A 14,930-nucleotide genomic window follows, 5' to 3' on the forward strand; every position below is an offset into this window, starting at 1 on the left:
CCACTCTGGTGGATGAAAGAGATGTAAAGGCTGCTAGCAATCCAATCCAATCTGCTGTCATTTAATGCCAAGCAAGGAAGAGAATAAACAGTGTTTGAAATAGTAGTAAGCCCTGACTCAACATAACAATAACATCAGATCTCTAGGATCAATGAGTAGATTGATTCATCAGTCCTTGCTAGTGTTCATTCAAAGGATCCAGGTTGGTTATAAACATACAAACACAGGTATATGAATAAAGGAGTTGCTAGTGTGAACAAATGGACTGCATTTAGAAGAATTTATTATGGTTTAACAATTTTGAGCTAAACTGAGCCAATCAGAGGCAGAGTAGTGCGGGTCGTGCCTTCGCCATGGTAGGATTCACAAATTCGCTGCTGTAAATCAGAAGAAAGTGGCTTTGAGTGGAGGGGCGGGGGAGCATAAAGAGACAGGAGATTAAACAGCTAATTTCAGACAGAGGGGCTGCATAAAGGGCCAGTATAAGATAAATAATGAGTTTTTTGAACTGTAAAACATGCAAAGCTACTCTAGTGGTATCCCAGAATAAAAATATAGAGCTGAAGCAGATGTAAATCACAGGTTCATGCATGTAGAATAGGCATTTTCCTGAAGACCAATTGAAACGCTGCGCGTTTAATGTGTTGTGAAAAACAACGTCCCGAGGGCCAATCGTGTTTAACTTCCTGTACATCCTGTTACTTTCTCTGTGAGGACACGAGGGGCAGCCCGCAAATAATTCATTCATCTGTCTTCAAAAGAAAACTTACTCGTAGCTGTACAGTTAGCAGTTTGTAAGACTGTGTATTTATTGAATTACGTATGCTACTTTACTAAAAGAGTATCTTCGGCTAATATGGCAAAAATCCTTTTAGCTAATAGCATCGTAAAATCCCTGGGACGTGGATGTGTGGTTGGCAGAAGAGTGGGAAACACGCCAGCCTGGCTGAGACTTCAAACTACTAGACTTTTAAGTGTGAAGGTAAGAAAACGATGTGAGAGCGAAAACGGTCGTTATCAGTAGTCAAGACTCCCCCAGAAGTGCTGGCAATCGAGCACTAACGTTACAGGATGCGTCTGAACGTTGGGCCGGATTCCCCGGAAACATCAAGTTTGCGATGCCTAGCTGTTACATAAATTTACAAACATAAAAAAAAGATATTGCAGCCTTTTCGAAAACAGCAGGAGCCCCTCACAAATTCGGCATAGATCCGAAATAACAAACAGTTCTTATTTTAACATAATTTAACCTGGTGCTACTGGTCTTGTTAAACGCTCTTGCATCAGAAACAGCATGGTTGGCACATGTGCGTCACGTAGGATTGAGTGTGTTGTTGGACTGTATTGAAGTTCTGTCTCGTGTCAACGCTGAATTGACACGTGTTTACATTTTATTCAATAAAACATAGTAAGTAATTTGTTTAAGGTATGTGCTCGTGTCATTAAGTTAGACTTTACTAAATTGCTTGATTTTTGAATGCAGTTTGGATCGGTGAAGGACAAGTAAACTTAACGCGCATCAACTCAATTTTTATCAAAATACTTGTGCACTTGTTAACTTAGTTGATGAGATTTGCTGTGATATGCTGCCTTTGATAATTTGTAGCATATAGCTGCTACGAATCTGTGCATCATGTGATGCGTCACTGGGAGAATTGCATCATATTTGAGAGACGCAACGTCTGACTAATATTTCTCACTCTTCTGAAGAAAAGCTTTGAGGTGTTGTAGTCATAATCCTAACCCCTCGTAATCTGCAGGGTAAAATTTACATCGTATTTATCTGCTTTTAAATCTGAAAGACATATTTATAGTGGAATGTGTTGTAAAAAATCACCACTGTAGATACCTCAATATGTGTGCTTTTTATGTACAGATTTTTTTTTAAGAAAGAAAAAGCTGCTATTGGTCAATGAAGGCCAAAGGATGGAGGTGAGAGTGGGTCACACCAATCTTTATATGCACATATTTATCTCTCTCTCACACAGGTGTATATATGAGAAGCCGCCTAGGCCAAAATTGAATATATTGCTTGCAAGTATTCCAATTACTTTACATTTTTGGCAGGGTAAAAAATGTAAAGTAGCTGGTCATGACTGGGATTTGAACCGGGAACATACTGCATGAAAAACAATTGGGCTACTTTGCCACTGCACCACACAAATACAAGAAAGTAATCCACCACTAATACACCTTCAGATGTTTAGCTGTCAATATATTACATTAGCATTACCTGATTTAGCTGATGCTTTTATTTGATCAGCTCCCAGTCTGTGAGTGGCACATTCTCCTCCCTCACTACAGTGGGCTGTCACAGGAGTTGAAGTTGCTCTTTCTAGAACAGAAAATGCAATATTTACCTCTTCGCTTAGGTTACATTCGTCTGAAATTATAAAGACACTGAACAACACTGATAATTTTGCAGTCACACAGAGATAAGAATCATAGTTGGATAGCTAGCATTGTTTCACCTACTTATCAAACGGGCAAAAACTTTCCTCTTCCATGTACATTTAGTAATTTGTAGAGGTCGACCGATATGGTTTTTTTCACGCCGATGCCGATACCGATCTTTTGAAATCCGGGTCGGCCGATGGCCGATTAATGCTGTCGATTTATTTTGGCCGATATTTGCTTGGTTTTTAACCTCTATTTGCACCGAACTGAAGCACAGAAATCCGCGTTGATATTCGGTGCGGTAGATAACGGTCGTTAAGGTTCCAGTGCCGTATTAGCACCGGGTCTGTCTGTAGCTACCCGTTAGCAAAGCAAAGCCAGTCTGTTACTAGCCTATAGTGCGTTGGTCTCTTTTTTATTAGTTATTTCTCTGCATTGAGTGACAACCCTCTCAAATATAAGACACACAAACAGAACAAATAAAAGTCTCAGATTCACTCTGTAATTGCAAAATTATTGCTTACTTATTGTGACATGATAGCAACTCTTATGTGATAATACAACTTCAACTACGATCCAAATTAGCCGAATGTCATGTGTCTTATTCAGGTTTTTTCTCTAAGTTGGCAGTAACATATCAAAAATTTTTAATTAAATATAAAGGAGTAATAAGAATTGAATCCTTACCGTTAGCTCCTTAGGCACTGGATGAGGTCTGCTGCTCACTCGGCTGTAAAATGACTCTAGCGGCAGCGTGCGTCAAACACGTGTTCCACGACAACACTAGGCTGCCCACAGATGCGCCTGCCTAATAATCGGCTTGATATACTTGGATATTGGCCGATGCCGATTATGTTAAAAAATGCCAAAAATCGTCCGATTAATCGTCCGACCGATTAATCGGTCGACCTCTAGTAATTTGGCAGTCACTTTGATTCCCCCCCAAAATTAAAAGAGGGTTTTCAGGTCCCCATAATGCCCAGACCTGCTGCAAAGACAGATGCATTGAGTTGAAATCAATCCTGGGTCTCCCACACCAAAGGTAAGAGCATTAACCAATGTGCTATGGATTTCATCCTCCTACCCGTCAAATTTATATTCTTACTCCAATTTGCAAACCTCGCACATACATACTCAGTTTGTGAATATATAACCTTGCACATATATACATAGTAACATTGCGCATACATACATACTCTTGACAGTCTGTATGTATGTGCAAGTGAAGTATTCGGTTTTGGCCTAGGTGGCTTCTCATACATACACAGACACACACACAGACACAGAGATTTGTCTGTCTCAGCATTCACAGCACAATTCACATTGGCCTGCAGTTTCAGCATGAAGTTCCAGAGGCTCACAGGTTGACATCACTCCTAACCTCAAAGTCTACAATACATCTATTTCAAAGTTTTGCCTTTGGTCTTTCCAAGCCTGCTTCACAAAAAGGGAATGCATTATTTTTGAGGTAGATTTCGCTTGTCATCTGCCTGCTCTCTTTTAACTCCCAGGCCCAGACAGCCCACCTAGTCTTGGAGGATGGCACCAGGATGAAAGGGTTTTCCTTTGGGCATGATTCCTCTGTAGCCGGGGAACTGGTCTTCAATACTGGCCTTGTGGGGTAAGAAGGAGACACACTTACATAAGTTAAGTATTAGAAATTTTAGACCATACAGTGCACTTGAGTGAGTGCAGTTTAGATTTCAGGATACCAAATACCAATATATGAACCTTGCTTTGAGCTTAACGTATGTAGTCTTAAGTCTATTCATTTAGTTTTAAAGGTTTTCACAAGACCAAGGTACACTGCATTTTCTCACTTTGTATAGGAACATGAGTGGACGCCTTGACAATGTGCTTCATCATCACAATGTCTTATTGGTCCTGCTCTTTTCCTGCTTTAGGTATCCTGAGGCCCTTACTGACCCCAGTTACAGAGGTCAGATCCTGACCCTGACTTACCCTATTGTAGGAAACTATGGGGTACCCAACACCCAGGAGCTGGACATGCTGGGCCTGAGAAAACATGTGGAGTCAGAGCGCATCCAGGTAGGAAGCTCTGCAGTTGTTTGGAGGTTTCAGGCTTTGTGGAGACCTCAGCACTGCAATGTATTGATTGCCAATTCCTTCTGATAAATAACTGTGTTGTTTTGATTCAGTTTTTCCTTCTTATTGATAAGACTTGGTTTATGGCAAAGATTATTTGATAGCAACAATTATTTGTACTCAAAAGGAGTAATGAATAATTAGCTAGAACAGCAACAACTTAGTCACGTTAGTGTTGTGGCTCAAGGGATGGCAATGTATGTCTGTCAGTGCTCTACCCCTGTTCCAGACTGAAATATCTTAAGGAATATGAGATGAATCGCCATAAAATGTCATTTAATTAATAGTCCCAAGATGATAAATCATACTGACTTTTGTGATCCTCTTAAGTTTTCATGATGTTGACATTTGAGGTTTAATGTGAAATGTCTCAACAACTATTGGATGGATTGCTATGAATTTTGGTTGTACCGCCTGAGGATAACTTGATTCCTTAACTTTTTATCTACAGTATTTCATCGGGTCAGAATTCTAGTTTGTCCAGTACTTGGTAAATGACAAAATAATTGGAAAACGAAAGCTGTATATTATTTCAGTGCTAATTAGCAAATATTACAGTAGCTTTCTAACACTAAACTAAGATGGTGAAAAAAGTAAACCCCCCTTCGAAACATCAGCATGTTAGGATGCTGACGTTAGCAATTAGCTCAAAGCATTGCTAAGTACAGCCTCACAGAGCCACCGCCATGGCTGTAGACTCTTAATCTTGTTATTATTGACAAGTTGTTTAAATATATTTTTAGCCAAAATTGCTTTAAGTTGAGTTTTTCAATTGTAAATATTTGCTAGTTTTCTTAAGGAATGAATTCCAAACACGTGGACTCTATAGTACTACTAATGTGATACTGTAGTGGATGCATACATGGTTTTATTTTGTACGTGCTCCGCCCTCTAACTAGCTTCACTATTAGTTTACCCTCCGAGGCACTGCCTCGACAAAAAGAGCTCGAGCTGCACTTCATCGAGCCCTCCCACTTTATCGTTGGCTCTGCACTACTGGCAGAGGTGGAGAAGGCCCCACAGAAGTCCTGGTCGGACTATGACGGCGAGGATGGCCGCAGGTCAATGACTCAGAGGACCCGGGGAGTCTCTTCAGAGACAAGGAAAATTCAGTCAACCTATTGCTACCCACAGGATGATATGATCAGCCTGTTTGTCTTGGCTGCTGGGAGGAAGGGGTCATTGAGGCAGCAAGGTCTGCCCATCCTCCCAGCAGCCAAGGCAAACGGGCCTTCATGGACTCCTCCCTTGTAGGTGGGGATGGGACCTTTGACCATGAAGGTGGAATGTGGTCCGTCTCCTCCCGACATATCAACCTTAAGGAACTCATGGCGGTCAAGAAGGTGTTTCACAGCTGAGAGGGAAGCGGGTCATGGTGAGGTCGGACAAAACCACTGTGGTGACCTATCTCAACAGACAGGTCAGTTTGGGCTCTAGAGGGTGAGACCGTGTGGCCTAGGTCTCCCAGCGGTGGTTGTCAAAATGCCAGCAATTTTGGCAGGTCATGATGTTGAGTCACGCTTTGGTGAAGCACTTCCTGCATGGGACTCGCAGGCTGTGACCTCCCAATCAGACAGTGCTGGACAGGTCCACCCTTTTAAACTCTGGTTTAGGCAGTCAGAGAGGTGTTGACAGAGAAGGCTTTCTTTCCTCCTCCTCGCGCTGACAATGAACAGGCATCTTCACATTTTGTGTCTTGTTCGTGCACTCATGTGTTATGTGGATCATGGTGGAGCCGAGACGGTGCCTCAGAGGGTAAACCAACAGCGAAGCCCGTCAGAGGGCTCTGCACTTACTCATGAAAGTGGAGTTATATACAAGTAACTACTATTTCTATTATACTAAGTTGGGTGTCTGCATATAATGACATATTCACACGTTAGTTGGCATGAACGGTTGCTGCACCCTCACTGGCATGCAGATGCAGCGATTATGATTTGGATCTTTGTCTCCTATAATAATAAACTGAATGCCATTTTGGGTTCTGGTCAACAATATGTCAAGTGGGAAATTCTGTTGTGTTTTGTTTACATTTTATAGACTAATAAATAATAAACTTAAAAAAAATATCAACCTTTTTTTTAAACTATTGTTCTTTGGTGTTGTGCCTCTAGGTATCTGGTCTTATGGTTCAAGACTACAGCTATGAATACAGCCACTGGAACTCTGTCAAGTCTTTGGCACAATGGCTACAAGAAGAAAAGGTTTTCATTCAATTGACCAAATATCTGCTGTAATCTCCGGGACTGACTGTGCTTTTGGTAAATTTACAAATTTTACTTTCCTTCTTTGAAGGTTCCTGCATTGTTTGGGATAGACACCAGAATGCTTACCAAGGTCATCAGAGACAAGGTGCTGTAAATACAAAGGTCTGAACTGCTGCATCTTTTACAAATGGATCGGTTGATTACTCACTGTGATATTGCTTGTGGTTTCTCCTCAGGGAACAGTTTTGGGGAAGATTGAATTTGAAGGGCAGCCTGTTGAGATATCGGACCCCAACCAGAAAAACTTGGTAGCTGAGGTCTCAACCAAGGTAACAGATGCTCACTATTATTCCCATTACACCCGATTGACCAACTACAGTAGACCAACTCAGATCATATTTTCTGTGTCTACAAATGGTGTTGATTAGCGCTAACCTCTCTTTGTTGTGTGTCCCCTCGTCTGCTAGGAAATCAAAGTTTTTGGAAAAGGAAACCCAATAAAAGTTGTTGCTGTTGATTGTGGTATTAAACACAACATAATCCGCCTGCTGGTTAAGGTGAGAATGGATGCAGGTGGAGTAAAAAAACATCCTCATTAGATTATACAGTTGGTTTTATGACATAGCCCCAATACCATAAGATTACAGAATGGCTTTATACTTTCTATATGTCTCTGTGTGCAGAGGGGTGCAGAGGTCCACCTCGTACCATGGGATCAGGATTTGATGAGTCTAGACTACGATGGCCTCTTCATCTCCAATGGACCAGGAGATCCTTCTCTTGCCAAGACCCTCATCGACAATGTCCGCAAGGTAGGACATGGTGCTGTTGAAATATTTTGAGCTTCAGTAGAATTTAAACTTTATTCCATCTTTGTGCAACATGTGAGATTTGACCACAAAGAGAAGTGATTATTTTCAGTGCTGCATGATGTTGTCCGTCCTTGCTACAAGGACTAGAATATTCCATCCATAAGCAATATTTTTACACCGACAGGGACCATGTTTACTCTTGAAGTTGAAACTTACTAAAATAGGCACACAGCTATCTGCAAGATTTCACAGGTTGATATAAATTATATTTCTGTCATGAGCTGCAGTTTACCTTAATTCAATCAGGACAACTTTCATCAGACTGATATTGCTGCATTGTAGTTAATGTTTGGCGGTATAGTTCTGTTCTGGGATCTCCCTGCCCATCCACATGCCTATATGGAAAGCCATAGGCAGGGAGAGCACCGTCCTGCCCATCCATGTACATACATGGAAAGAATGAGGCAGAGAGAAGTAGGAAAGAACCCCTGTAAAGAACAGAACAGGCATGCTGAATTACGTAATAATCAGATAAAAGATGGCACTGAAACACTGTGTTAAACGGGCCCTGGGCTGAAGACCGTACTGTTTATTATCAGGTTGCGGCCTCTGCTGTTCTGTGTCGCCTCTGCATGTGCACCCACACACAGTGGCCAGCGCAGAGATAGGCTGCGGTGAAGTGAAGGTAACTTTGAACTACTTAAGTTGGCGTCAGCTACCCTTGTTACTGGACTAAGTGCAATAGAACCTCCCGAGTAAAAGACAATACTATCGATACATCTGTCCAACAAGTACAACATGTAGAGGGTGTTATGTGATCTGCTCTGTCCACATCTTTCATCCTCTATTATAAATTTACACCTCGTTAACGTTAGCTTGGCAATGAGCTAGATGTTCAACGAGCTAAATGAAAGCTATCTATAATTTAACTGTTTAGCTTAGATTGCCAAGTAGCTTCAAATTGGCATGTAGTTACCTGCAGTGATCACAGCAGAGACAGGAGGAAGGAGGACAGGAGGAAGGACTGATGTTATATGCAATGCGCTGTCTTCTTCTGAAACAGTGAAATGTATCGTTGTGTAATAATGTAATGTTTGTTTGGCTCTAGCTGCCTGTCCATGAACACCAATATGATGCCCACAGTGCAACAAGAGCAGTGGCGCGTGTTAGCATTGTTGATTCTTATTGGCCAAATTCTCTGCCAAAATCCATTTTCCAATATGATACCGATAATGAAATATGCCCAGTCGGTTCGATTATAATCCAGCATCCCTGTCGTATACGGCCTGAAAGGCGGAGCTTGGGTGGCAGTGGGTTATGAGCTGTTGCTGAGGAAGCAGCGAGAGCAGGCAGGCAGGCTATGGCAGCTTAAATTAGGAGCCTTGTATGGAATTTGCCAATGAATGCTAGGTGATTAATCAGCTGAGTTGTAAGCTGATGTGGCTGGCTTAAAATGGCTGCTATCAACTGGGATTGTGAGCTGAGCTTGACTTCGATGCCTGCCTGAACTAATGCTATGCTAGATTAAATATTATTTCTATGTGTTTTCTCCTCTGAAGGTTCTGGAGAGTGATCGTCCCCAGCCAGTGTTTGGGATCTGTATGGGCAACCAGATCACTGCTCTGGCTGCAGGAGCTAGATCATATAAACTACCTATGGGCAACAGGTGAACTCTTTAATAACTAATCATAATTAAGGCATCATATGCACACTTTTAAAGCATCCTCCATTAAGATTTAAATGGCCCCTGTTGTTTACACTCAGTGCGATGTACACTCACCTAAAGGATTATTAGGAACACCTGTTCAATTTCTCATTAATGCAATTATCTAATCAACCAATCACACGGCAGTTGCTTCAATGCATTTAGGGATGTGGTCCTGGTCAAGACAATCTCCTGAACTCCAAACTGAATGTCAGAATGGGAAAGAAAGGTGATTTAAGCAATTTTGAGCGTGGCATGGTTGTTGGTGCCAGACGGGCCGGTCTGAATATATCACAATCTGCTCAGTTACTGGGATTTTCACGCACAACCATTTCTAGGGTTTACAAAGAATGGTGTGAAAAGGGAAAAACATCCAGTATGCGGCAGTCCTGTGGGCGAAAATGCCTTGTTGATGCTAGAGGTAAGAAGAGAATGGGCCGACTGATTCAAGCTGATAGAAGAGCAACTTTGACTGAAATAACCACTCGTTACAACAGAGGTATGCAGCAAAGCATTTGTGAAGCCACAACTCGCACAACCTTGAGTCGGATGGGCTACAACAGCAGAAGACCCCACCGGGTACCACTCATCTCCACTACAAATAGGAAAAAGAGGCTACAATTTGCAAGAGCTCACCAGAATTGGACAGTTGAAGACTGGAAAAATGTTGCCTGGTCTGATGAGTCTTGATTTCTGTTGAGACATTCAGATGGTAGAGTCAGAATTTGGCGTAAACAGAATGAGAACATGGATCCATCATGCCTTGTTACCACAGTGCAGGCTGGTGGTGGTGGTGTAATGGTGTGGGGGATGTTTTCTTGGCACACTTACAGGCCCCTTAGTGCCAATTGGGCATCGTTTAAATGCCACGGCCTACCTGAGCTTTGTTTCTGACCATGTCCATCCCTTTATGGCCACCATGTACCATCCTCTGATGGCTACTTCCAGCAGGATAATGCACCATGTCACAAAGCTCGAATCATTTCAAATTGGTTTCTTGAACATGACAATGAGTTCACTGTACTAAAATGGCCCCCACAGTCACCAGATCTCAACCCAATAGAGCATCTTTGGGATGTGGTGGAACGGGAGCTTCGTGCCCTGGATGTGCATCCCACAAATCTCCATCAACTGCAAGATGCTATCCTATCAATATGGGCCAACATTTCTAAAGAATGCTTTCAGCACCTTGTTGAATCAATGCCACGTAGAATTAAGGCAGTTCTGAAGGCGAAAGGGGGTCAAACACAGTATTAGTATGGTGTTCCTAATAATCCTTTAGGTGAGTGTATCTATCCTTACAGTAAGATCTAACAATAGTGGCGAGTACATTTCCTTCCTCAATAAAACATTTGCAAAGCTCATGTACATTAAATTCAGGATTGTTTACATCCATGCTAACTATTGTGCAGTCTTCTTCTTCCCTGCCTTTGTTGGCGCATGGCAGAATATCTTGATGTGTTACTGCCACCACTTGATGCATGTGCGTCCTTGTTCATGTGCACAAGTTACATAACACAATAGTGCTATTACAGGTCTAAAACTTATCAGGGAACCTTTAAGTCTTGCTGTACATAAACACTGTTTAGGTTTAGCAGGGTAAAGTTTTTATCTATTTTCAGAGATTTTTAAATGTTGTTTCCCTTAAAGCAGTCATACAAACTGTGTTTTACTTATGTCTGGTTCCCCAGAGGTCAGAACCAGCCGGTGCTGAATGTGATGACGGGCCAGGCATTCATTACGGCGCAGAACCACGGCTACGGCATAGACAGCAAGTCCCTGCCCCTAGGGTGGAGCCCACTTTTTATCAACGCCAATGATGGCACCAATGAGGTTGATTTCACTCTGTGTAAAAGTCTTTTTCTAAGACAACATGGCATTTTGATAGATTTGTTGTAGGGGTTTTTCAGTTTCACTTGCAAATAACTACAAAGCCTGCAAGCCTTATTTTAAAAAATAACAGCATTTTGCCTGCTTCTGAAATGCCAACAAATGAAATGCAGAATATTGGTGGCTTTGACTTTAGTTTCCTTATATCAACTCTGCATATTTTTCAGGGCATCATGCACAACAGTAAGCCTGTTTTCACGGCCCAGTTCCACCCGGAGGCTAAAGGCGGTCCCACAGACACAGAGGTAATTAAAGGCTTTTTTAGTGCTGCATAAAGCACCTGAATACCACACTTAAAGTTAATAAATATAAAAATCTTTACAGGATGCAACTTAAGTAAAAGTAGAAGTCTTGTTTGAATGTACAAAGTTTCTGTAGTGGAAAAAAGACTTGTATTAGAAGTTATAATAAACACTTACATACAATATTGGTGTTTTTCATTGATTCTACAGTTCCTCTTTGATGCCTTTATATCCCTGATCAAGAAAGGAAAGGACGCCAACATAGTGTCCGTTATGCCCAAGAAACCCCACATCCCTCCCAGAGCCCAGGTACAATGAATCACACAGGTTCAGCAGGTTTACCTGCTTTTGAACAGCATATGATTTTAGGTTTGTTTCATGTGGCAAAAATCCAGGACTTGTATTAAGTTTTTGAGGGTGTTAAAGGTTTTTTTATCAATTAGGTACCTGAAAATAGTTTATTTGTTACATGTTAATGAGTTTTACATCAGGATCACCATGTTGTTAAAGACTATTAATGTTTAATTGCAAATGGAGTTTCATGCTGTGTAGTTACTGTATTAGTATGTATTGTCTGTTTGCGTAAATGCAGGTGTCAAAGGTGCTTGTACTGGGTTCTGGTGGTCTGTCTATCGGTCAGGCTGGAGAGTTTGACTACTCTGGATCTCAGGCCATCAAGGCCATGAAGGTAAGAGATAACATAGCACCTTAGCAATAACCCAGATACAGGTATCAGAGGTTTCATCTTAGTCATGATGCCTGAACATAGTGTAGATGCACACAGTCTGATTATATATCCTCTTGTCGAGGGAAATATCAACCAACATCAATGTAATATGCATACAGTTTTTGAAAAGATCCAATATCCTGTTAAGCGGGTTTAATCTGACACATATTTATCCTGTGCCCAGCTGTTTTCGAAAATTACAGAGCCTATATTAAAAATCAAACAACTTTTTAAAATTTCATTTTAAGGATTTATCTATGTTAAAATGAATGCACTTGGTGCTACATGTAGCATGTCTAAACTACCTATGAATTTGGATAAATTTATGAGAATACTCAACTATGAATTTTAATGTTCAGCCCATATATCTATAAATCTCTCGTTTCGCGGTTCACCATCGGAGTTGTTATTAACCTAGAGTCTCCGGACCTCTAGGTAGCTTTTAATAATTATACAATTATTCACCAGTGATCAGTTAGTTAATAATCGCTCAATTATCTTAAATCAATCAGTCAGTCTCATATCTAAAGGGTAAATTATCTTGGCAGGGACTTAGAAGAAGGCAATACACACAATTCCTTGATTACAGTGAATTTATTAACTAACTAAGGTGATATAAAAAGGTGGTTGAATACATCAGAGAAATAAACAATGGCTAAACAATGAGAATGGACGTTCGATTTTGGGAAGCATTTGACTCATACGGCAGAGGAGAACTAATGAAAGTAAGCTATAAGTTTAGGAGTTAAAAAGACAATATTAACACTATGGGACATCCCTGACCACAGAATGCTTTGTTTGGTCTTACTGCTTGTTGGCGGCCTGCTTTGGCCTGTTGCACGGGTCCCACGCTAGCTGCCCGATCCTGGCTTTTTGCTAGGGGATTCTCCAAGGTTCTCCGTGTCTGAAGAAAAACCCTCAAGGTTTGTCCGTCCTCCGTCTGGCAATTCAGCTTTTTTCCAGGTGTCCTTCGTTGCCACTGACGAGACCACGTGGTTGGGTCTGACCACGGTGAGGTTGGCTTGACGAAAAAGCTTAAAAGGGAACTTGGTTGTTCTTGAATTAGACCAGTGTAACTTAACAGACTGATAACTTTTAACAAAACAAAGAAAATAAAAAAAGTAAAGTTGCTGGAACTGAGGGACAAATCGATGTTGTGGCACTTCGCGTGTGTAGCTTCAAGTGAAACAAAGACTTCGTTGCGCTGGTCGATTCTTAGGGTGTTGCCGGGAGGGGGGCAAGCCGGGCGCGTGCCGAAGCGTCCAGAGAGCAGAGCGAAGAGGAAGAGTGGAGAGCGAACGATGTCGTGTGTCGCTCTTTTGTTGTCTGGGGCGTGGTTCCCCAGAGGGCGGTCCTTCGTTCCCGCAGGGCGGGCCGTTCTGGTTTCCCGAGGGACTGTCTTTCTAAACTTTTAATATGTCTATAAAGACAAAGAAAATCAATTTATTATAATCAAATATTTTCCCACAATCAAACCTCACTGGTCAAACATTTGTACCGTTCTAAGTTTAAGCATTTGGTAACAGGAAAACACTTGTCAAATTATTGGTCATGATAAATAATGAGTGACATTTATACATTAAAGGCATTTCCGACGATGGTATGTAATACTTATTTCGTCCACTGGGGGAGCTCAGGTTAAATAAGGAAAGCTTGGATTAATCCAAAAACAATCTTTCCTGGGAAATTTAGTTATTTGGCCTTAAATTCAAGCTGGCAATTAATTGCGTGTAGTATGACTTTTATCATCATTTCTAAAGGAATTGTGTGAGAAAGCATTGTGAACAAGCATTGTTGCACAAAAAATGAAGTGTCCTTAATCTTGCTGAAAATTAAAACACTGCAAAAGTAACTTATTTAGATTCTTTTCATCAATAATATCAACAACAGATAGCAACAACATGGTAATATAACTACTCAAATAGAAGCAAATGTAATCAAGCAGCTAAAAGATTATTTAATTAAACAGGTAATGCTTCCTCTCAGAGTCTTTGGAGACTGCAGTTTTTGTTTACATAACGTTCAGGGCTGTCCTTGGTGTCCTGGATTTTGTCACACCTGGGTGAGAAGGAGTATCCCTTTGATGAGGTAATGAAACACAGAGCAAGGTCAGTTGCCACATGTGTGTGTGGGGGGCAGTTTAGGGTTTCCTGTCCCCTTTTAAGGAGAGTTCTGATAGGCTGTTCAGGGAAATGCTAATCGCTGGTTAATGTCCCTTTTGTCAATTTAACAGTCAGGCACTGCGTTATCAGCTTCGTAGATCAAAAGGTGCCAGTTTCATGATCAGGCTGCTCAGGAATAGAACTTAGGGAAAGCGACCTTTCCACCCCCCTTCTGTTGGGGTTTCTTCAGCCATCTGTAGAGGGTTGATAATCAAACCCCCTGCTTCTCTCTGGGAGAGAAAAGAGGAGTTGAGTCTCTAAATTATTTAATATAAAATCCACAAATCCACACTGTTGTTCACTACATACGTGACACTGATGGATGAGTTTGGATGATTTCATGCGCCTGCCAAGCCAAGACTGAACTGAACTGGTCTTGTCATTACATTTGTCAACAACAGACTTCTATGGAAACCTTCAGAAGACCTTTCATACACACTAAGTTTGAATAATTTGGTGTGCATACTGTTTGGTTCCCATTCTAGTCCATGACGTGGAATTAATGGGCTCTATTCACATTAGACATGTCACAGTTGCAAAAGCACAGATGTAAATAATAATAGAGGGTGGCTGAATTCCGTTTAGCTGATTTTGTTTCAATGTCTTGGTACTGTGCATGTTGGCTCACTGTCACTCCTGTATTTTAATGACTAGAAATAAATGCCAGGTAGAAAAACCACAG

General features: G+C 41.3%; 1 protein-coding gene across 1 annotated transcript in view; it reads left to right on the forward strand.

Moving 5' to 3' along the window:
- The first annotated feature begins 697 nt into the window (after window positions 1-697).
- Window positions 698-14,930, forward strand: part of cps1 (carbamoyl-phosphate synthase 1, mitochondrial) — a 62,314-nt gene continuing 48,081 nt past the window's right edge. The window contains exons 1-13 of the mRNA XM_038720291.1: window positions 698-982; window positions 3,909-4,018; window positions 4,302-4,446; window positions 6,618-6,707; window positions 6,799-6,855; window positions 6,947-7,039; window positions 7,178-7,267; window positions 7,394-7,522; window positions 9,082-9,188; window positions 10,919-11,060; window positions 11,285-11,362; window positions 11,570-11,668; window positions 11,952-12,047. Of these exons, the coding sequence (XP_038576219.1) occupies window positions 857-982; window positions 3,909-4,018; window positions 4,302-4,446; window positions 6,618-6,707; window positions 6,799-6,855; window positions 6,947-7,039; window positions 7,178-7,267; window positions 7,394-7,522; window positions 9,082-9,188; window positions 10,919-11,060; window positions 11,285-11,362; window positions 11,570-11,668; window positions 11,952-12,047 (1,362 nt within the window). The 5' untranslated portion in view covers window positions 698-856. The remainder of the gene's footprint in view (window positions 983-3,908; window positions 4,019-4,301; window positions 4,447-6,617; window positions 6,708-6,798; window positions 6,856-6,946; window positions 7,040-7,177; window positions 7,268-7,393; window positions 7,523-9,081; window positions 9,189-10,918; window positions 11,061-11,284; window positions 11,363-11,569; window positions 11,669-11,951; window positions 12,048-14,930) is intronic.

This window comes from Micropterus salmoides, unplaced genomic scaffold, assembly GCF_014851395.1.
Source record: "Micropterus salmoides isolate LMB-PRFRI ecotype aquatic unplaced genomic scaffold, ASM1485139v1 Ms_hic_scaffold_15, whole genome shotgun sequence".
Taxonomy (NCBI): domain Eukaryota; kingdom Metazoa; phylum Chordata; class Actinopteri; order Centrarchiformes; family Centrarchidae; genus Micropterus; species Micropterus salmoides.